We start from the raw sequence: 24981 nt of genomic DNA, 5'->3' as shown, positions 1-24981 counted from the left end.
CAGAAAACAAAACTTCATACCTTCTCTGACGGAATCTGAACAGAAAGAGCGCGACGGGAACCCTTTCACTGACTATAATGGTATGACCCGTTAATCTTTCTTTTTTAAACCCCGAACTGACACTCAAAACAACAATCCATGAACTCAATATGTTTGACAGTAAAGATAATAATTCACATTTTCATTCGCAACACATTAAATTTAAAATAAATAATAATTTCGAAACAGGAAGTTACCCACTGTTTTGCAATGGCTCTGTCGTCTTTTCAAAATAAAAGCTGCCGGTGCTCATATGATTTCCTACCGGAATAGCTTCTCGCTTGACAATCTAGTGTAATAACATCACAATGCTACAAATGCGCACAGACCACTGAAGTGGACACTAATGCATCATAAAATACACTATCAACTTCTGGCCATCGGCTGCAAATGCAAGAAATTATTTTTGTTAAATCCAATATGGCCAACAGACAAAAAGCATGCCAACCGACCCTGTCCCTCCTTCTACTGTAGTCGACTCTTGCAGGTAAAAAAAAAATATTGTGACATCAGATAACCCCTAAAGAACAATACTACTGATGTATTTTTCAAATAGCAACTTTGTATTTGGAGAAAATTACAATTGATCACCTAAAAAGAATTAAATAAAAAATAAAAATTTTTGGCAAAAATTTTTTCCTACCTTTTTTTTATGCCTTCAGAAAATAAAAAATTGGAAAAAAATTCTGACAAAAAGAATCATACTTCATGCATGAAAGGGATAAGATAAGATAAAATATTCCTTTATTAATCCTGCAGTGGGGAAATTTGTATTGTTACAGCAGTACAGAGTACAGAGCAGAACCAATGTAAAAATCTATATATACAAAAAATACAAGTTAATATAGAAATACTGAAACAGTATAGTATGAAATATAAAAAATAAGTAGTGCTGAGCTGCACTGTAAGTTTGGTTAAATTGTATTTTCTGTATATAAGTACTGTGGTCTTCAAAAGAGCTCTTTTGATGTAAAACTAAGATGAAAATGAGTTTCAGTGCTCAAGGGACACTTACCATCCTGAATAAAAATAGATTATTCTTTCCCATAATTCTTTGTATTTGCATCCTGCAAAACAAATTCATGTAAAAATGTTCATATTCATGAAATTTAACATTCATTTTTCATTATAATGTTTTAGATAATGAAAATGTATTTGATTAAACATTCAGGTATGACAGAAAAAGAATCAAAGAAACAAAACTGTTAGTTTGCTAAGGAAGCTGATTAGAGGATTTAAATAAACTTTCATTCTGATGGCTTTAGAACTACTTGATATTGAACATTATTACACCACATCCACAATACCTCAGGGTTTTCATTTCATGAATTAGCATCGCTGCACAGTTCTGAATGCGATTCCTGTCCGGCTTCCTCAGGGTAAATTCCTGTCCCAATAACTGTTCGGGCCACGGCCGGTGCAGCGCGGGGAATTCAGAGGCGGGCCGCGTGTATTGCGAATGTGACGAGTACTGGAAAGGCGAGGCCTGCGCCGTTCCGTACTGCAGGGATGATTGTGGCAGCCCAGACCATGGCTACTGCGACCTGACCGGAGAAAAGCTCTGTGTCTGCAACGACAGCTGGCAAGGTGCAACGCTTTCCGATCAATACACATCCATTTGTTTTTATTGTCAGAACAAAGACCACATTTCCCATAATGCCATGCACAGAGGTAATTTATTCAGATTGTTTTCTTTTGATCGTCGTTAATGTGGAAAAACTGGGAGGAGGTTTACCGACACATCACTGCTTAGTTGCTGCACATTGTCATCTTAAACATTATTTTTATGGAAAATGTTTAAAGTTGGATTGCTGTTTTAGTTCTTGGTAATACATTGGAGCATTTAAACCTTTTGAAGGGATGAACTGTCTTAATTTGAATGTATATTTATTATTCTTTGTGGTTTCCATGTAGCTATCTGCTAAACCTTATCCAGTTTTGGAGGGAAATTATCCATCAACCACAGATAACTGAATAATTCAATCAATGTTTTTCTTCATCTAAATTATCATCTCAAACAACAGATTAAATTTATTTAATTTAACATAGCATGTCTAAAACACATGTTCCATTCAGTGATGGTGCACTGCCCTCTCCTGGGCTAATATCAGATATGCAGGAAGAATAAAAATTTTTCTTAAAATGCAAAAAATGTATATATTTTTAAATGAAATTTATTAAAGTTAAGATATTTATTCTAAACCAAAGTGAAAAGAGAATAAATGTTCATTCAGCTGTCTTCTTTGTAAAATACATTATAATTCATGCTATTTTTATTATTGTGAACACTAGTCAGAAATAGTATTTATGTGTAAGGATGAGTAAATGTAAACCGCATCTATGAAACACAAAAAAGAAGAAAAACCTGAACAAAATGGAAATTTGTGACAATTTTGAGCTAAACAAAGTGATCACTTCTTGTCTGGTCTGCAGTGTATTATGAAAGTATTTACGGTTAAAGGTTATAGAAACACATGATTTCCCTTCCCTTTCACAATTATCTACTCCTTTATCTTATCTATAAAGAAGTACATAATTGTGAAAAGGAAGGGAAATCATGTGTTTCTATTCCACCCTCTTTAATCTCCATCTTGGGGCAATTAGATAAAATTGACTTCACCTGTGTGTGCAGTTTACACTCGGTATAAGTCCAGCTGCCCTGTTCCGAGGCACTACTAATAATTATTGTTTAAGCTGGGAGGTTTGAATGCTAGATATTTAAACAATTTAGTGGTTTAAAAAAACAGCAAAAAACAGACAACAGTTGTAAGAAAAATGGAAATGTTATAATTCTACCTAGTATGAAATGAATTAGATGATGTAAATGGGCATAGAAACCCATTCTATGAGTGCTTGATAGCTAACTATTTTCCTTTTTTTATTCTGGTGGTGCCCTCTTGTTTTATGCCACCCTGGGCATAAACCCATTTTGCAAAAACTAGCACTTGCTTAAACTTTGATCTTTTCTGTTTTTAAAATAAAATACATGGTTTCTTTTTATGATAGGATTGGTAAGTAAAAGGTACACAATTGAAAATATTCTTTTTTTTCCCTCACTTTTTCCATTCTGTTTTACCCTCTGAGTTCAGCAGAAGATAACCTGCACCTGACACTTTCTTACTTTTATTTCACAGGACAAGAAGTGAAAAATCCATAGAATCACAAGTCAACCCCATCCAAAAAAATTGTTAAAAGACCTCAGAAACTACTGATCAAATTGTTTTAAGTTCCAGGGTTTGAGACCCTGGAAGCAAAGCATCATTAAATTACAGAAAGTCTAATGCTTTTGCTCAGTTCCATATCTGATGTGAATTTTGTATGTAGATAGGAAAACTATCAAATTTAGATTCTTGAAACAGAAACATTACAATAAAAATGATCAGTTGAAAAAATATTAAAACATACACTTAGGGCTGAAACAATTTGTCATGATTAATGAATTGTTGAAATAATCAACATCATAGTTTGCATTTAAAATAAAAAATGCAACCTTCTTTGTATTAACATATTATGTAAATATGTAAGTCTAGGTGAAATGAAAAATCAGCAGTTTGTGATTTTAAAAAAAGTGATTATCAGAATAATCCATTGAATGATCGAGTACTAAAATAACTGTTAGCTGCAGACTTAATACTTTGTACATACCTTTTTACTTTAATATAGTTTTAAATAAAAAACAAAACCTTAGCATCCAGTAAGAGTCATATTTCATAGCTAGTTTTGTAGAGAAGATGTTTCTAGCGCTGTAGATTCTTGTGTAAATAAAATGTGTTCTTCTCTCTGTGCGTCAGGTCCTGACTGCACCGTCCCTGTCCCCTCCATGAGGTCCTTCTGGATGCTTTCCAGCATCAAACCGTCGGCTCAGTCCCTGGGCCGGGCCTCCCACCGAGCCCTGGTGCATTCTGGGTTAATGTGGGTGGTGGGAGGCTACTCCTTCAACTACTCTAATTACCACATGATGCTCAAGTAAGCTCCACTGGCTAAAGTGAAGGTCTGTTTTTACTAAAAGTGACTTTCATGGCTGAAGTTTCTCTCTCTGTCTGCACAGCTACAACCTGGACACCAGCGTGTGGGACGTGGTGCCAGCCAGCAGCGGACCCCTCTACAGATATGGACACTCTCTGGCTCTCTACCAGGTAAAACAAACATAAATCGTTGAATAATTTTCAATTAAGTGATTTGATTGGCGGCAGACTTCATTCGTTGTTTGGCTCATGGACACCGTAATAATGCCGTTGTCAAATCAATAATTCCATGGTCAAACTTTAAGATCCAAACCTTTTTGTCAATTGTGGCAGAAGAGCGCATGCAGCGTCAACTGGTTGGGGCAACCTGTGATGAACAAATAGTTGCAAGATTTTAGAGAAACCGGCTGCCCAAGGGTAGACACGCAAAATGACATAATCGAAGCATTGACCACAGCTCATTTAGTGAGAATCACACTGCCAATGGAAACACACCTAACTGAGCTAGTATCAAACCAGACATTTACCAGACATTACCAGACATTTTATTGTTTTTATAGTGAGACTTGACAAAGGAGCGAGGCTCAGGATGAAGAAGAGTTGGCAGGCTGTTCTGGCTTTGTTCTTCTCCACCACTGATGCCTCTGTTTGATAAATTGTTAATCTGCCCTTATGTCTTGGTTTTTCAGGCCTTTATCATCCAGTCTAGTAAATTACATTAACAACAGTCTGCTTGGCATCCCTACAGAGGATTTGGCAAGTTTTGCAACTAATTAAAGTTTAGCAAGACCATAAATGCACTTTCTTTTACATATGTGGCAACAATTAAAAAGGAATAAAGTGATTTTCTGACTGTACAGGATAATTAAAATAAAAAATATCGACCAAACACACAGTTTGTTACTTTTTGTTGTAAGTGTATTTAAGACAAACGGGACTGCTTTTGAAATGGTAGACATCGTATTGATATAAAGGTTTAGTTGTTTTGGTTTTGGCCCAATTTGATTTAGTATTAATTTTGGCCTCCTGAGAAAATAAATCTGTATTTTATTTTAAATAAATAAGAGTAAAATAAGAGTGTATGCATATTGTGCTATAGTTCGAAACCTCTTTGAATCTATGCCATTCAGTGTCTTTACTGTCTGGTAAAATAACAGATAACATTTCATCAGTATAACATGGTCTGTATTAGTAATGTGATTGTAGCTCATTCCCAGTGCAGCTCTGGATGACACAATTTGAATTTCTCTGATCCTTTTCCTAGAGGGAGATAATGAAGGACAGTGCTTACTTTTCTAATGACACATCTGGCTCAGTCCTTACAATTAGAGGTTTCAATAAACTCCTGATTGAACAGAGCAGTTTGATGAAGTGCATTAGCACATCATCAGTGTGGTTCCAGCTGATGATGTTCAAATGAAGCTTCCTGGAAAATTTGATCACCTGCTTTACAAACTTAGAGCGTGATGAGTCTTATACCATTTAAATACAGGGTAGACTTTGGGGTCTAGGTAAAAATGTTTTTGGTGACCTTGACTAAAATGCATCAGGAGATGCAATTACAATCTTCTCAATGCCAGAAATTATGCCTCTGTTTTAAATTAAATTTAAATTTAGTACAAAACACATTTCAGAGAAACTTTTACATAATTTTTAGTATGTGAATTATCATGCAAACCTTTTATGCTTTTTAGACCTATTAGTAGAGAAACTATGGAAAACTTCCCTGAAAATCATCCAAAATAACCTCTGTAAAATGCATATGTAGCATATTCTCAGGAAGACAGAGTATCAACAAGAAGTGCGATGTTCCATCAGCAACACAACTGACAGTTCAGAATATGTTCTTCTCTTGTTCTAGGATTGCATCTATATGTTCGGCGGAAAGCTGGAGACAGGCCCTGCTAACATCACAGACGAGTTGTGGTTGTTCAACATCCCCACTCGTAGCTGGTTGCCACAGAAACCAGCTTCAGCACCTCTTTACGCCTTGGAGGGCCACACTGCTCACGTGGTGATCCTGCCTAACGGCGACCCGGTGATGTTGGTCTTCTTTGGCTACTCGCCCATCTACAGCTACATTAATAAAGTTCAGGAGTACAACATCAGTAAGTCAATTTTATTTGTAGGCTTTATGATCGTCTGTGAGTTTCCAAAAAACTGCTATAAAAATTTGAGGTATTATTCTTATAACACATTTAAGCAACAAAGCAATTCAAGGTGCACCTGTTGAATCTGGTATTGTTTTCTTTTCCTTTATCTCCATTGTAAATAGTGTTTTGTAATGCCATCTTAGCATAGCATTTTTACATTTGAGTTGGATTCAAGTTTTTCCCTTTATGGAACAGTTTGATTATTGACAAATTACTGAGGAATGCTTATATTTAGCTGTTGATGTTTATGTTTGTATCTTTGGTACCTCTTTTTTTTATCTTATCGTTTCAGCATTTCTTATTTTCACTTTCATACTTTTTCTTTTTTCTGTCCTGGCTCTGTACGATCCTTCGTACTTCTTACTTCAATTGTTCAGTCATGAACAATTGACTAAACAAGCACACATGTCATCAGAATACTTAAATCAGGGGAAATCACCCATCTCTCATTTGCTTTTCTTACTTCTTGGGGAATAAGGTAACTTATCTTGGGGAAAAGATGTTCTTAGGATTTGCATCAGCTCCATACACCAGTGATTCTTGAGAATAGGGACAAAATGGGTTTTAATTTTCCCATATTTTTTTTTAATTATTTCTCAACCTTATGTATGCAAATATGACAAATAATGTTTAGAAAATATGAAGATGCTAAGGTACAGGCTCCCAGTTGCGAATTTAAAAAAAAAAATTACATTTTTAATCGACCTGACCCAAAACTTTGTCATCACCATCTGACAAAAATAAATCTAAAATGATTTTTAAAATACCCCATTAGTGATATTTTTACTCAATTTACAGACAAATGCTTCTCAAGAAATAAAATAAATATTATTTAAAACAAAAAACAAGAAAAAGTCCATCTGATGGAGTTGACAGTGCATGACGGAGTTGACACAGAACTGAAGGTGGTGACAAACTAGTGAGTAAAATGAAAAACTTGGTACATGTGAAGTAATGCAATTCATGTAAAATACATTAAAATGAATTAGTTGCACATTTAAGTGAGATTTGACAACAATTTCACTGAAAGAGTCAGAAAAACTCTGACGGAGTTGACGAAATGCCAAACTACCTCAAATTATATGATGTTATTCTGAAGGAGGCCAGAATAACATCATATAAATGTTATTTATATGACATTTATATGTCATATAAATGTCATATATGACATTTATATGACATATAAATGTCATATAAATATGACATTTATATGTCATATAAATGTCATATAAATGTCCATGACCTGACGAGTCATGGACCTGGCTCGTCAGGTCCATGAAATCTTTACATTATACCAAAATTAAGCTTTTATTTCGCAAAATTTCATCAAAGTTTTGTAAATTGTCAGTTATGGAGTTGACACATCATGGTTGTGACAAGCAACTTAGGAATAAAACAGAAGAAAAAACTAAAGAATAACTTAAGCTAACCGGAGCTAACTAGCCCTCCTAGCAAAGGAAGAGAAAAGACAACGTCATGGGGTCCTCAGAAGTTCTGGTGTCCCCCAATAATGCCTGATTTTTTTTTACATTCTTTTCATTTCTGACGGTGTTGACAAAAACTAAGGACAAATTTCAACGGAGTTGGAAAATATCTAAAAATTATTTTTAATTCAATTTATCGATACTTTTATAATTATTTATATGACTACTTATATTTAATTGTCATAATATATAATTTTAGTATTTCTTTAATTGTTTTAAACTATAAGAATGTATTGAGTTCTGCTCCTGGACAAGGGCTTTTACAGGCATCATCCACCGACTACAATGTTTAAAATAAAAAAATATTCAGCAAAAAAAAGAAAAATATACATTGTTGTGCTCACATGACCCAGGTTAGTTTAGTTAGATATTTGAAAAAATATATATTTTGTGTATATTTTATTCAAATTTCATGCTTTATCCATAGGACCTGTTTTGTCCCTATTCTCAAGAATCACATATTAAACCAACTAAATATTGTTGTGTGCAATAATCATCCACAGGACAGTCCTTTTTATTTATCTCTGATAAAGCATCAGCTAAACTGAGTTGTTTGTCAGATCTGAGCCAGTAGATGGCAGTGTTGCAGTGTTGACATCAAGCAGCTGAAATCAGAAGAAAACACACATGCTCCCTTCTCAAAACACACAGAAAATGTTTAACTTCTGTACAAATGGGAGACTTTATTTTAGTGCATTCATCCCCAACCATTAGTAGTCTAATCCTAACCTTAACCAAAACTTAACTCGCTTCATACCTTTTAACTTAACTTTTACAGCAGAGCTGCAAAAAAGTTAGGACAGGGAAAATGTCCTTAATTTCTGCGAATTATTTCCCTTTGTTGGGAGAATATGTGAATGTGGTCCTCTATATGCAGGATTTACAAGTACACACACGCACGCACACACACACACATATACGCAAAAACACAGAGCCAAACAATGACTCACACACAATGATGCACAGTGAGAGTGGTGATTAAGAGGAGGTGGCACCCAGGACAGAGAGAGGAACGTGACTAATGAATCCACTGCCTTCCTCCTCTCCCCCACCTTCCCATTTTTCTCCTCTTTTCCTATTCCTCTTTCCAAACATTCTCCTCCACCGCTCACATCCTCTCAGTTTTGTTCTGCATCTTTTTCCTTTTTTATCTGCCAACCTCGACCTCAAACAGCTTCACTAATCACTCTTGGTTGGTCCTCATCATCTTTCTCTCCACTCCCTTCAGTATTTCATTCACATCTGTCTGTCACTTTCATGTGCTGCTACATCTGTTGCTGGCCGCCCTTCTCTTTCTCTGACATTGTCATAGTCCGTATGGACCATCATTAGACCTCAGAGGGAGTGACGAAGAGTCAGCCTGCAGGAGAACGAGGGGGAGTAGAATTGGAGTGTAAAATACAAGGTAGCAGGATTTAATGACCACAACGAGAAGCCGGTTTACACCAATTAGGTGCCAGAGATGAGATATAAGTTGACCTTCTTCTTCCTCAACATCTGTTCTCTGTGGTCAATGTTTCACCTGTTCTTTCTTGCTCTTTTTACATTTTCTTCATCTTTTGCACCTTCACCCCTCCCTACCCCATCTCAATAAATCATAGAAACACCTTTGCTTTAGTTACAGCTGCAAGGGATTTGGTGTATGTCTCTAAAATCTTTGGACATGTGAAGACTGAATTTTTTGTTGCAGCACAAACTCAGGTGGAACAGAAGGCATCTCTGAGCATCAGTTTTCAAGTCTTGCATACATCATCGGTTGGATTTATGTCTGGACTTTGACTGGGCCATTGTAACACATTTGATCTGAACCATTCCATTATAGCTCTGCTGTTGTCCTGCTGGAAGATAAATCTCCACCCCACTAGCTGCGTCTCCATTGCAAATGTGTACAAATCTTTTTCAATATTCTCGTTAACGTAACCCTCCTCCCCCACTATTTTGCTATTATAGTATTTTTATGAAATACGAAATGCAATTAAAGTCATATGTGAACAAGCTTGTTCATATAATAAGTCATTATAAATTATGGGGTGACAGATATAAACATGCTATGTGTTTCAACCTAATACTGATTTATCAGCCATCAAGGAGACGTTGGAATTTTATTCAGGCATTGGAATAACAAATCCCTTATACTTGGGAACAGTTACGTTTTGGGGAAATTGCAGTCAGCAATTTCACTTTTGAATGACAAACTCCACTTTTGATGAACTTTGTGATGCAGTGAGGCCTCTAGTGGAGCCAGCTGCGCATTATACAAGAATGCCAGTGCCTACAAATAAGCTGCTGCATGCCATGACTGTAGCCTGGGCACCTATTTCCCATAAAGTTCATTTTGATTCTCATTTCCCTTGAGGCCTCAGTCTGGGTATTCTCCCATTCTCCCATCCTTGGTAGAATTTCCACAGGGTCAATCAGAAAACAGAAGGACAAGTTATGAATGATAATGTTGATTTTCTGGCTGTTTTAGAGATGTGTTCTGCCAGTAGGGCACTTTTCCAAATACTGACCAATTAAATTAGGAGCAATTGGAATGATTACGACATTTTATTTTTAGCAAAGATGCCCTTCGGTTTGGCACTTCTCTCTTCGCAGTAGAGGATGGTTGTGTATAGCTCAGGCAATTTTTTTGGTTCTGGCCAAATGTTAGGAACTAGGTAAAATTTAACTTCAACAGAGTCAATATCTCCAGCAAGCAATCGTTTCTCAACAGACAAGACGAAGCATAGAACAATGGTCTAGTAGAAACCAGGCTAGAGTGACTGGCATGATGCGAAAAAGAAATGTTTCCATTTTAATTTTGCGAAACACATAAATTTTGGTACAACTGAAAAACCACTTCATCCTAGCACAAAAATTTCTATTGAAAACCGTAATTATTTGCCTAAAATTGCTGCGATTTTATTTAGCAAATTTATTTAATCCAATTTGCGCAATTTCTCAATGGAAAAGCAGCTATGTTAAGTGTTTCCTACTGAATAAAATCCTCTCCAAGCATGATGTTAGGGCTGTATAATTTTATTGATTCTACAATTTTTTTTTCTCAGAAAGTATCGATTTTTCATCTGCAAGTATCAATACATTAAATTAAATTTTATGTCAAATCCATATGAATTAAATGACAGCTATCACACGACATTTTATACCCAGTTGCACATGTACATTAAAAATCACTTAATGAAACAACCAGTTACAATTAATTAAATAATGAAATAGATAAATTACATTATCTAATATAAGTGAATAAGACAAAAAAAGTTAATTTTCTGAATAACCCCAAAGCCGCAAACCACAAAGCCACACAATTAACATTTAAATAATATCATTTGCTGAATGTCATAATATATATCATATCGTGAAGAGAATATCATGTACTGTATTGTATCATGAGATTAGTGTATTGCTACAGCCCTACATGATGCTAGTGAATGCTATGTGTTAGTTTTCTGCAAACAAAGTGGGGGTCATCTGTGCAGAGTCTCTTCCTAAAGCTGCCCCCCTGAAGAAACAAATCTAGGAGCCTTTTATAGTGTGCAGCTGGGTCCCATCATTGTCTGATTGGCTTGGTGAACTTCTGCTGGTCCAATGGGGTTGCTGCTCTTCAGCCTCCATCAGACAATCAGCAGTGTGCTCCCACACCTGAATCTGCATAAACAAAACATCTGTAGATTAGGTGGTGTTATGGCCTCTGGCCAGGGGCCATAACAAACACCTAAGAGGTTTTGATTTAAAACCTTCCCCCATATTTCTACGGGTACACCATGTAGCCTACAGGTAATTATTCTTATTGTTGGAGCTGTATGTGTTGTGATGCAGATTAAAATTCAAGGTTTTTTTAAATTTGGTTCCACAGTTTTGTTTTTATTTGGGGGTCAGGTCTCTCGACGACAGCATGTTTTACTTACTCTCTGTGTCCATGAATTATTCACCATGTAATCCATCGATCTGTTGCCCTACCATCTAACTGTAAACCATTTGGCTTATCTCAGAGTTTTGCTAATTTTGTCTCCATATTTTTCACTTTTTACTTTTTAGTCTCACCTCTAAAATTAAAATTGATTCTGTTTGTTCTTTTCATTTTGATATGAGCGTAAAAAGCTAAACTTGCCAAGACATCAAAAACTTTCTAAGTAATAAGCTTCGGCCTGCAGGTTGGAGTGTGTGTGTGTTCTTCATTAATCAGCTGCATCCATCATCGCCTCCTGATTTTGTGTTTCAGGGTCAAACTTGTGGCAGGTTGTGTCTGTCGGAGGCGCCGTGGTTCAGGGAGGTTATGGCCACAGTAGCGTGTATGACCAGGCCGGTGGCTGTGTGTACATCCATGGGGGATACACAGCGCTGAGCAACAATAAATACGGCCTTGTGGATCACATGTACCGCTACGTCGTCTCCACCAGAACATGGTGAGAGAAAGAAGCACGACTTTCTGACACTATGCTGACTTTGGAGTTAAATACATATTTTTACCTCTCTAAAAATTACCTTTCTAAAAAGTGTGTTTCCCCTTGCAGACACAGGCTTAAATATTTCTGATCATAACACAAATTTCAATGTCAGACACAGATAACTTTAGTAAATACTAGAATTAACCAAAACTGGTACAATATTTCAAAATTTCAGGTCCCAATAGTTTGACAAAATCTGTGGGTGCAGAAAAAATATATTGCATAGAGAATTGTAATTCCTTGTCCTGGGAAATGTGAATTGATTCAAAATGCTAAAAAAAGAGATTGTAAGCTTAATTTTTTTTAAAATTATATGTGGGCCTTTTCTATATTACCATACATAGAAAAGGCTATATATGAAAACTTAAGTTACAGAAATGTACAAATCTATTTTTGGTTAAATATAAATTAATTTGATACTGTATTGAACGTTATATAATTGTTAAAGAAATGTTTTATTTGATTACAGTGTGTTTTCTTCTTATCAGTCACATAACTTAAACACTCTATAGACCTTTTGAATGGAGAAATTGTTTTCTGAATTAAAAATTGATTCTGAACTGAATCATGAACCTAAAATTTAACATTAAAATTAATCACGAGACACTTAAAGATTCACATCTTTAATACCTATGTCATGCTAGTAGTTAACAGTATTATCAACATTGACTAGCAAGAAATGCTAAGCTAAAGATTCTCCCACATCAGCTGGGATCAAAGAAACATTTCATGTTTTATTTAATATTGTTTCCTTTTTCTTCTCAGTTAGTAATTTCTTCAGATTATATTGGGTGTTTACTTGAAACAAACGTAGGACAAAGTAAGATGGGATTTTAGAAGAACCAATAACGTCTCCACTGTTGTGATTTCTTCGCATAAAAAGCTGGAGTTAGCAGAATGGGGCTCTACAGCATCAGTTTTTTTTTTTTTAAAGAAAAATCTCTTGTTTATATAGCCTACATACATACATACCAAAATGGATATGTTAAAAATCTTCACTTTGAAAACTATTTTTAAAAAACCCATATTTTATTTTCCTGTTTATTAAATGAAAATCTTTTTTCTTTTTTTTTTTTTATAATATTCATATCAGTGGGTGTGTTTCTGAGTGTTTCACTCCGTAACAGATTACGGAGTGAAAGCTTCTTCAATCAATATGGAAGCTTAGATGTATTTTTTAAATGAAAAAATAGCGACAGCTATTCGGTTCCCAGCAACCAAAATCAACAGAAGCAAGACAGTGACAAAAGACAGAGCCAGATCCTGTTAAGGATTCTTCAAAATAAGAATTCTTCTATCCAAATAAATTATGTCTCACATTTAAATATGTTTCACTTAAGCTTTTGTAATTATATACAATCATGTTAAATTCAATTAATAATAATCATCATGTAAATTATGCTTAACATATAATTGTAAATCAGTCACTTATCATGCATATTATACTTAACAAATAAGTGTAAAGAAGTCACAACAACTACCCTTTGAATTGTATTAAATAAGTCAGAACTTATCATGAACCAGCCTCCCATTACTGCATTACAAGAACATTTTCCAAAGTTCGTCATCTCAAATGACACAAGGGAGCAGCATTTATTTCGTATTGGAAAGTGAGAGCCACAGCAGGTTGCTTGGGTACAGCAATGCATTCATCGTGGTGACTTGTGCATGTGCTCAATGTGAAGGGAGCAAGACTAATGGAGCTGAGCTTCCTGTTTCAGTCGTCCATCTGCTTAAAGTCACCTGAGGTCAAACCTCCTGTCTGACTCTCTTCTTCTACTGCTCTGATTCTCCTTCAAACAATTAGTTTATTCTGTTTTATGCTCCGTGGGTCCTTAAAAAGTGTAGAATCTAAGATGAATAGTTTTAAATTTTGCATAAATTACTTAATTCTCTTTTGCATTTGCTCAGTTCACTGAACCAACATTTCAATATTCTCATTCAGGGATTTCTGATAGGGAGCAGAATTTATTGTTTCATTAGAAATGGCAGATTATTCAAGTCCTAAAGCAGCAAAGCAGACTCAGATCGTCAACCACCAACGTATCAAATCTCAGTTTGATATTTTTCTGAATTGTTAGTGTTACACTAAATGCAGTTAAATGCACACCTTTCAAACAGTTCCAATTTGATTTCAATAATCGGATATCTTCCTTAAAGTATTTGAAAATATTACAATGCTATGTTTTTTTATGGCAAATGTGAAACTGACTTTTGTGTTCCAGTGAAATTAAACAAAAATAAATCAATAAAAAATGTAAATTATGGTGGTTAATTCATGTTTTAACAATGGGGGTTATGACTCGTCATGTTTGTAAAGAGAAAGGGTCCAAATCTTGAACAAAAATGGTGGTAAAATGTAGTATATCTCCCAAGATGCATTTTCCTTGGAATATTTTAGTTATGCTCACGAAAAAAATCTAAGCAGAAAATCTGTGAATACTGAACCCATGCTGAGTTGGAAAAGGTCCCAAAATAGGGTATAACAATCAAATAAATATTTTTATTTGCAGAATTCATTAAAATACTTAATGACCAAGACAAATAAACTGAGATGCAGTGTTTATGTTCACATGTTTGAAATAGTTCTGTCTTGTGTACAAAAAGGAAAGAAGTAGCAACAAGATGGTGACAACAAAATGTCTTCCAGCTGAACCAGTTTATCAAAATGTTTACATTAACACTTTTTTGTGACACAGAATACCAAAAATAGTTCCCAACAGCGAGTTAATTGAAAAAAAAAAATGTATCAGTATCTATTTCTACAGATGTTTGATAATTTTTTTAAACCAACCAGCAATGAGATTGAGGAAATAATTCTGCAATTGGTTGAAGTAAAGTCAGGTTAGTAGTTGATTTTTTTAACTATGTCCAAACATGTACTGTAAGCAGCCTGCCAAACTAATGCACATAACTCTTCTGAAGGTGATCTGGGGCCAAACTGTCCTCAATCTGTCTAGAATGTGTTCAGACCAGTTTTAAGCAATTCTCATCTGTAATCATGCAGTACCAGACAGATCCCTATGTCAGCTTTGAAGGGAAATTAAGCCAAATGAAGAAAATTACTCCTCGCATCTCGTTAGTGAAGTTTGAAGACCTTGAAGACCCTCTAGCCAACTGGAAGACCTTTACCCAGCAGGACACTCAACAAATGCATTACAATGTAATATTACAATGTTTTTTCAGCAAATTTATCATCATTAAGCTCATTAGCGTGTTCTCTGAGACATAGTTTCTAGACTGCAATGAGAGTGGCTGCAGTAACTTAAGAAGCCACAGTTGTCACCTACGTGACCCTAAATCTTGGAGAAGTCTCACACAGCAGAACGAGTCCTCCTTATGATGCCTGTGAGTGTGTTTCTAAGTGTGTGTTCTCGGCTCCAATGACCGAACAGCTGGCACGAAGGGCAGTCACCGTAGGCCAGGTCACACAACCAGAGAGCTACCTTCAACAACATGCCATCGCGTCTGACACATATTCTTGACAAACTAGTACTCGCCATCTCCTGACTATAATCCCTCCTCTCTATGTGTGTGTGCAGGTTGATTCTCAGAGAAAGCAGGTTGCCACGGTACCTCCACTCGGCGGTGCTGTTGAGTGGCACAATGCTGGTGTTTGGAGGAAACACTCACAATGACACATCTCTAAGCAACGGAGCCAAGTGCTTTTCTACTGACTTCTTGGCATATGATATAGGTAAGAACAATTCCTGGAGGTATAATAAGCGGGATCTTTTCCCTCCTCAGTTTGCAGCTTCTGGGATGTCAGTTGCTGCAGTCTTTTTAAGCATGAACTGTCAGCATCTACAAGGACCAACACTCAGGGTGTGGGGGCACGGCGAGAATTACAGTGCCTTACAAAAGGTTTTCACACCCTTTGAAATTATTCACTTCTTTCACGTTATGGCCAATGACTGCAAAGTATTTTACTGGGCTTTTGTCTGATGGACCAACACAGAGTGGTGCATATTTGTCAAGTGAAAGGAAAGAAAAAAGTTTTTTACAAGTAATTATCAAAACCGTGTGACGTGGATTTGTACTTAGTACCCCAGAGTCAGTTGGTAGAACCTTTGATCATACAGCCTGCAACTATTTTCACACCTGATAATCCATAGACTTGACTCAATTGGGGACCAATTTCTTTCATTTTCAGCTGATGCAGTTCTCTTTCACATGGCACTGTGTCAAACTATCCAAACCCCTTGAAAAACTTGTTCCCTTCCTTGTCTGTAGTGGCACTGTGCCTAGAACCATTGAAAGAAAACCGGTAACACTTTATTTGAAGAGGTGTGCATAAGACTGGCATGACACTGTTAAAAACATGACATAACACCTGTCATGAACATAAAGAAGTCTTTATGAATGTTTATGACATTGTTTATGAATGACACTTCAGTTGTCATGAAGTGTCATCCGGTAAATAATGACACTTTTAATGCAAAGTTGCTCTAAAAGTTGCATTGGAAGTCCATTAAAAATGCCAACTTTGCATTAAATTATCATAATTTACAAAATCATGCAAGTTGGTACTTTTAATGGACTTTTAATGCAACTTTTAGAGCAACTTTGCATTAAAAGTGTCATTATTTACCGAATGACTCTTCATGACAACTTTCATAAACATTCATAAAGACTTCTTTATGTTCATGACAGGTGTTAAGTCATGTTTATGACGGTGTCATGTCAGTCTTATGTACACCCCTTCAAATAAAGTGTTACAAGAAAACCTCTGAAGAAGACACTGAGCCTAACTATCTCCGTCACAAAATGTAAACAAAAATGGAGAGGCATCAGATTTTAGAGGTTGTAAGATTTCTCTTTTGTCTTTGGTAAAAGACCAAGTGCCAGCTTCAATATGTAAAAATCTGTGTTAGGATTTTTCAGAACAAAAACAATGTTTTTGTCACACATATTTCCTAGTTGAAATAATATATAAAACAAAAGAGTTAGTTGAATTGCCCAAAGTGGTTCATAATAAATGAAATAAAAGTACTGTAGTGCAAATGAAATCCCTCGTAAAACAAAACAAACAAAAATACATTCAGACAGGACACACTGAAAATAAACAGAATGTGGGGGCTGGAGACCATGCAACTCAGGAATGGTATGGATGATTAAAGATCTCATTACATAAAACCCAGTTGCATCATAGAGCAGATGGCAAGAGTGTTTGCACCTCTTCTCAAGACAGAGAAGAGAAAGACGAGGAAAACACTGGGAGAGAAAGAGAGGGATTATAGCATTTCTGTACATGAGCAAAGCAGCAGGGAACAGAGATCAACTCAAGAAAGATGAATGCTTATTTATTCAGAAAGTGGCCCAATACTGCAGAGTAAAAAATGTCTGAACACAACAGAACATGGAGGAGAATTCTTGCAATGCAGGAGATTTGTTATAAAATACATATTGAGTTAATATGCTGAAACTAGAGAGGGATTAATCAGATTTATGCCCAGTAATTGTGATCTCCTAACTTTTTCAAATGACAGTTTTAGTTGGTTATTTTAGTTTCCACTTAAGAGATCTGGTGTAGAGTCAAAGTGCAAATTCTACTGTTGTGGTCATAGTGAACCTTTGTTCTGCCCCAGTCACTAATACCAAAGAAAAATCATAAGAACTGTTCCCCAAATTTGTTTTACTTGCTGTATCTCTATGGGTATCTCTATGTCTTGAGTTTGAAGGCCTTATTGGTATTGTCTCTAAGTGATAAATTTGTAGTCTTATTAATGTTTCCTACACAGTAAAAGCCTTCCCTTTTGTTCTTTCTTATACCCCTTAATCATACATCTTACCTGACACTTTTCTCCACCCATTCCAACCAGATTGAACACACTCCTTCACCGCTTTTCCACACTCTCTTCTACCTACTTTTCTTCTACCAATCTGCTGTTGTCCCTCTCATTTACATAATTGTATTCTGACTTGCTGCAAGCTGAAGCTTTTTTTCCCCAGTTATAGTTCCACCTCTCAGTGCTGATCACAATGTCATCTGCAGACATCATAATCCAGATTCCTGTCTAACCTCATCTGTCAACCTGTCCATCATGAAAACAAACAAGAGGAGGCCTACATGCAGTTTCACCTTCAGCTTGAACTTCTCAGTCACTCCTACAGCACACCTCACTGCTGTCTCACATTCATGTCCTGCACCACTCTGATGTACTTCTGTGCCACACCGGACCTTTTCAAGCAATATGCTTTCTCTGAAATTACAGACACCCTTACAGCAAAACGTTGTGTCTGTAGCACTCTTCTACTTTGGCATTTGCTCACAAATGCTGACATTAGCCTGGCTTCCACTACTTTTTCCTACAGCTTCATTGTAAAACTCATTTGCTTTATTCTTCTTTAATAAAGCTAATGAGTCTTCAGTCCATCTTCCTTGTTCTTGATAATTGGCACCAGAACACTTTTTTCTTCCAGTTCTCGGGCATCTTCTCACTTTTCCAGATGTTGTCCAAAGGTCTACTGCCACCTCTCCTACGCACTTGTATTAAACCTACAGTACATGTTTTGGATTAAAAGTGTAAGTGTCACCACAGGTTGGAGGCCTGATTTAGTATTTTTTAATATCTAATTACCAATACTTAAACAAAAAGCAGGTATTTTGTTGGTTTGCTTCTAAAGGGAATCTGTTTACATGTGTGCACTGTTGTTTATTAGGTTGCTTGGACATGCTATGTATTTAAAAAGAACTAAGGAAAATATTTTTCTTTTCTGAGTTGAGTTGTTTTGCATATTTTTGAGGCAAGAGGAAGCTTCAACCACTGAACTAAAGTTGAATATCTCGAGATCAATAAAGTGGTATGGAGGACAGACAGAGCACTATTGTTAAATCTCCAACCAGAAGAAGACTCTGATATTATACATTGTAATATCTAATGACTCATTGTTGTTCTGAATCAGATGCTCACTTTTAGTTTTGTCTTCTATTTTTTCCTACTATTCTCTGCAGCACATAACACAAAGTTCTGATTGTGAGGACGCAGATGAAATAAGGGAGTAAGAATATTTGGGGGCAAGGGGTATATGTAGAGTTAGAAATAAAGAATAAATGAAGCAGGGATTTGGGGAGAGAAAAGAAAACACACTGCTGCAAAAGAGAATCGCCTTAAGACAATAAAGGTGAGGCAGGTAATAAGACTGTGAATAAAAAGCTAAATTAAAAGTGGTAAACATTACATAGCTTCACAGTCTTAAGGTTCTCAGATTCAATGGTGTTTTTTCTGTTAGGGTTCACCGTAAATGTATGTCTTTATATGTCCAATGCTTTTGCATTAATGTCCTCAGTTTTTATAAATGTCATGAATTGTTAATTTGCAAGTGACACAAAGATATGCAAAGGGAAGATTTGTAGCAAGAAAACACACAAGAAAAGTTTAATTGATTTCAAACTTAATTTCAGTTGGAATAAAGAAAAAAATTGGCTCCATGCAGACTTTGTACAACCTTCATTACAGGGGTGGTGGTTGATGTCATGAAGTGAGCTAAAGACTAGGAGGCCCTTCCAACCTCAAACACCTGGAGCTCATCACTAAAGATAAATTGTCAGCAATTATTAAAATGCTTTACTGTAAAGCCATCTTTTTTCATTGATTGTTTAGGAAGACATAACTATTTACAATTATTATTTGTAACTATTTAAAATTATTTTTGACACTTCTTTTACATCATTGTATTATCTACTGATTCATGTCTTACTTTCAATCATAAATAACTTTTTTTGGCTAAATAAAATAAATACAAATATTTACAAATCTATTTCTGTTTCTATTTCTGTCAGTGGTATGGATAATACATCTCACACTTCAAAAAGGGCACCAAGTGCCCATGGGGGCAAAGAAAAATCAGGCTTGTGAAAACTCATTTATAATAACATATTTAAATGAAAATGTGTAAAATATATTAATAGATATAATCTATACAAATGAAAAATATTAATTTCCTCCAGTCCAGTCTTAGCGAAACTGTGAGGTTCCTCTAAGCACCACACAGGGTAAGGTAGATGTAATTTATTTTGCTGTTGTAGACAGAAAAAAGTAGCAAAGCATCGTTTTCATGCAGACATTCACTACTGAGGCAAAACTTATCTGTATGAACAAATAAAAAATATCAGCTGTCCCGCACTCAGCTGTCAACCAATGTTCGCTCTTCTCCCCATCCACGGAGCCTTTCAAAATAAAACATTTCCAAAATATTTCACATTTTCATAACTCCAATTTTCAGTCTTACACTCACGTGAAAATGTTCTGCAGACTTTGAGGATTTTCTGATGTTAAGTTTGTCCTAGTTAGTTTTCCTTAGGAAAACAAAACCAGTCAGATCTTTTTGTGGTTTTTAGGGATTTGATCAAACAAGTACATGTAAAAACAGTACAATAATAAATCTTGTTCTAATAGCAGACCAAATAATGAATCCTAGTTGTGTTCTAGGATTCATTATTTGGGTCCTGGTATGATAATGTTCATTAATTCATTGTACTTTGTTTCTTCATTTTATTCCCCATCAATCTGTTGTCCAGCCTGAACTCCTGTTTTTACTCAGGGAGTCCTGTCATCTCGTGTGGTCTGACATTTTCACTCCCATGAGGCCGCCAGGAAGAAGAATAAAAGAAAAACTTGTATTGAATTCAGTGAAGTTCTTCTGAAGACCCTGTGCCCTCTGTACTATCTCTGCAGGACATGGTTAATTAGCTCAACCTGCAGAAGCTGCTTCCCACCATCCTTGCTATCGTCTTCATTTACTCTTTCTTTCCCTCTGAGCCTTCCTGTGCATGCTGCAAGCGGTGGATCGGCGTGCTAATTTGTTTTTTGTTCTTTCGCTGCACTAACCTTGGAGGGGCGACATGATGTTATTAGCATCTCCTGCTCCTCCACTGCCACACATTAGATTCTGCTTGACATGGAAAGCACTTAAATCATTTGGATTTAATTCTCCCCTCTCTCTCTTCAGCTTCCACCCCTCCAACTCCCCCACAAGAACCCTGCTACCCTCACGCTTCTAATTAGATTTTGGGGGAAAATGAACTCTGATTAAAAAATATGGCCCTCTCCAACTTGACACCCACACACTGTTTGCTGCACACAAACAGCCACAAACTCAAATACTCTCTGAAAGCTTTTTTAAGATGGCAACAGGGGGCGATGCTGTTTGGTTCTCCTCTTCTTCCTCCTCTTAGCTTTCTTCATCAAGTCCCCTATTAGTGCAGATCAGATCAACCTGTCAATCAGAATCCCTGCCTGCCTGCTTCGATCTGGCCTGGCGATTATGCGCTCTGTCCCACCATGAATTATTAACAAATATTTTCTCATATCCTGAGAGGAAATTAAAATCTTTGTTGAAAAGTGGGTTATAAATATCTGTGTGTGTGTATGTGTGGGTGCGTGTGCGTGTGTGTATGTGTGTGGCTTATGAAATGTGTTTTAAGCCTTCAGTTTAGCAGCTTCACACCAAGTTCATGTTGGTAAAACTGGGGGTATCCAGTGCGACGAAAATGAAACTTGAAGATGAAATGTTACTGAAAGTTTTTAGCTGCAGATGCTGTCAGATGAGGTTTGGAATACATCTGAAACTTTCTAATGAGAGTGGGGTTTGGATTCACAAATGTAAATGTTTTTGGTTTTGATAATGGCAAAAATATTTGGAAGTAAATCCATGACATTTGATTCGGCTGGGAATCAGATGTCGCCTAAAAGTAATATTGCAATAAGCATTTAATTTATTGTGATTTCTGATGTGTATCATAATATTAGGCCTGTCACCATAACAGACTTCTCTGTTATGGTGGAAATATCACATAACGCTACCTGTGGAAATGAAACAACTCTTCCTCAAATCAGCGGAGTGTCATGAGGCGTGTGGTTGGTGGTGAGGAGATGACGCTGAGACCCAGGTAAGGTGATGAGTTAGATGAGTTTAATGATGAAATTGCTCAGTAAACAGTCCAGGAAAGGCAGCATGGCAGAAACAAGCACGCAGCTAAACGCCGGTAGCAACTGACTATACGGACTGAACGGGAGCAAGCACAAACCAGGACTTGGCAGTTCTACTGGAGAGTGCGGACTACATTAGACAAACCACTAGACATACATTAGACATTAGACAAGGACCCGACGAGGAACACAGACAACAGGTGAGACTAAATACACTGGGAGGGTAATCACAGGAACGGGACACAGCTGGGATCAATCAACGGGGAGGACAGGACAGAAACAGGACTAAGTACAGAAAATGTCAAAAATAAACACACAGAAACACGGATCGTAACAGTACCCCCCCCCTCAAGGGGTGGCTACCAGACGCAAAAACAGAAAAAGCCAAAACCAAAACGACCCAACAGGGTGGGCGGAGGGGCGACGGCAGGAGGGCAAGAGTCCAGAAAACTAAATCCTCACAGGAACAGAAAAAAAACAGTCCGGGGGCCGCCCACGGCACAGGAGACGGAACCTCCGTGAGAGCCGGAGCTTGAGTTGCGGTGGGTGGCGACGCAGGAGCAGAAACTTGAGCCGTGGTGGGCGGTGACGCCGGCGCAGGGAAGACCAACGAGGAGGCTCTGGAGGGCCGGCAGGAAGGCCGGCTAGAAGCTTGGGAGGAGCACTAGCAGGCGCGGGCAGCTGCGCACCGGTAGCGGACTCGGGGAGCTTGGGAAGCTCGGGGGGCTGCGCACCGGCAGCGGACTCGGGGAGTTCGGGAAGCTCGGGGGGCTGCGCACCGGCAGCGGACTTGGGGAGCTCGGGGGGCTGCGCTCCGGCAGCGGACTCGGGGAGCTCGGGGGGCTGCGCTCCGGCAGCGGACTCGGGGAGCTCGGGGGGCTGCGCTCTGGCAGCGGACTCGGGGAGCTCGGGAAGCTCGGGGGGGCGCGCTCCGCCAGCGGACAGAGCGGGCTCGGGGAGCTCGGGGGGCTGCGCACCGGCAGCGGACAGAGCGAGCTCGGGGAGCTGCGCACCGGCAGCGGACAGAGTGGGCTCGGGGAGCTCGGGAAACTCTGGGGACTGCTCACATGCAGCGAACTCGGGGAAACTCTGGGGGCTGCTCACATGCAGCGAACTCGGGGAACTCTGGGGGCTGCTCACATGCAGCGAACTCGGGAAACTCTGGGGGCTGCTCACATGCAGCGAACTCGGGGAACTCTGGGGGCTGCTCACATGCAGCGAACTCGGGAAACTCTGGAACTGGTGGAGGTGTCGGGCAGATAGTGGCGGCTGGAGCGGATGCTGGGACTGACGGAGGTCTGACAGGTGTGGTGAATACTTTCTTCATGAGGAATTCTTCGTGCATTTCTTGAATTAGGTCCAGCATGAACGGGTCAGCGTGAAACATGTTGCGTAGATGATGGAAATCCTCCTCATACTCTGTTATAAATGTCCGGAGATTTGAGGAACGGGTAGACAGGTGGAGCTGTGGCGGTGGTTGCTGGGTCCATGATGATGCGGTCCTCACCGGTTCTGGTCGGGTCCTTCTGTCATGAGGCGTGTGGTTGGTGGTGAGGAGATGACGCTGAGACCCAGGTAAGGTGATGAGTTAGATGAGTTTAATGATGAAATTGCTCGGTAAACAGTCCAGGAAAGGCAGCACGGCAGAAACAAGCACGCAGCTAAACGCCGGTAGCAACTGACTATACGGACTGAACGGGAGCAAGCACAAACCAGGACTTGGCAGTTCTACTGGAGAGTGCGGACTACATTAGACAAACCACTAGACATACATTAGACATTAGACAAGGACCCGACGAGGAACACAGACAACAGGTGAGACTAAATACACCGGGAGGGTAATCACAGGAACGGGACACAGCTGGGATCAATCAATGGGGAGGACAGGACAGAAACGGGACTAATCACAGAAAATGTCAAAAATAAACACACAGAAACACGGTTCGTAACACGGAGAGGTCGTACACCCTGCACCAAACAGCTCACCCTGGATCGCTCAGGGCGCCAAGCCAAAACCAAAGTCTCACACTGCAGATACCATGAGACAACTAACGGGGAGATCCCCTCACCTGGACGAAACAGCGTGGCCAGCTCTGAGCCGAAACCCACCTTCAACTTCAACACCAATGTTTGCTATTCTGCCAAAGAATAGCAAACAAGCAGCTGAAACCAAAACGGCCCCACCGACTCCGCTCCCAAGGACAACACGACCAACCCATGCCTCAAAACATTCCGACTCCGTGGGAATCCCACTGAAAAACAGATTTTCTGCACTCCAGCCTGAGCCTTTGAGTGAAAACCCACCTTCAAACATCAGCAATGAGGCTAAACCAACGCATCCACCCCCCAAACTCCAAAGGACAAAGTGACCACCAGGAAAACAAAAGGTATGCAAAGAGTGCTTATTGTTGGAGATGAGACAGTAAATGGAATCAGTCATGTTTGCAATCCCAAGAAAACGAGACACTGTATCTGATTTGACTCGCAAAGCCAAACATTTTTGCTTTGCCAGATTGTTGGCTCCAACATGCACAACTCTTTAGTTGTGCATGTTGAATCCAGATCGTTGGCTCCAACATGCACAACTAAAGAGTTGTGCATGTTGGAGCCAACGATCTGGCAAAGCAAAAATCGGAGATTCTGAAAAAGGACTTTAATATTCTTCTGGACACTATGGGAAAATTAAAAACGAAGTTATTTCTCAGTGGTCCAATTCCATCGCCTCAATGGGAAGACAAAAAACATTCCAGGCTGGGGATGATAAACAAATGGCTGATTAAAACCTGCTCTACCAGCTCATCACCAAAATATTGAATCCAGGTGTGTGGCAGAAGGGAAACATCTAAAACATGCAGGGCAGGGGGGACCGGAATTGAGAAACACTGCACTAAAGAGAGTCGGGCTGCACCTGAGCCGCCTGAAGATGCTGGTGGAGGATCTGGATCAGAGAGGAGGACGGACGG

The 24981-nt window shown here is 38.3% G+C and overlaps 1 protein-coding gene across 1 annotated transcript; it reads left to right on the top strand.

Moving 5' to 3' along the window:
* Nucleotides 1-3836: 3836 nt before the first annotated feature.
* Nucleotides 3837-12089, top strand: LOC148155259 (attractin-like protein 1). Its single transcript, XM_088013190.1, has 4 exons — nucleotides 3837-4005; nucleotides 4088-4175; nucleotides 5866-6112; nucleotides 11861-12089. Exons 1-4 carry the CDS (start codon nucleotides 3860-3862, stop codon nucleotides 12046-12048), a joined length of 669 nt encoding a protein of 222 aa, XP_087869316.1. The 5' UTR covers nucleotides 3837-3859; the 3' UTR covers nucleotides 12049-12089.
* Nucleotides 12090-24981: the final 12892 nt, after the last annotated feature.

Source organism: Poecilia mexicana, unplaced genomic scaffold (assembly GCF_051168715.1).
Source record: "Poecilia mexicana isolate PSO_F unplaced genomic scaffold, ASM5116871v1 scaffold_15, whole genome shotgun sequence".
NCBI classification, from domain to species: domain Eukaryota; kingdom Metazoa; phylum Chordata; class Actinopteri; order Cyprinodontiformes; family Poeciliidae; genus Poecilia; species Poecilia mexicana.
Note: the sequence above shows the minus strand (reverse complement) of the source record. Positions and strands in the feature narration are given on the sequence as shown.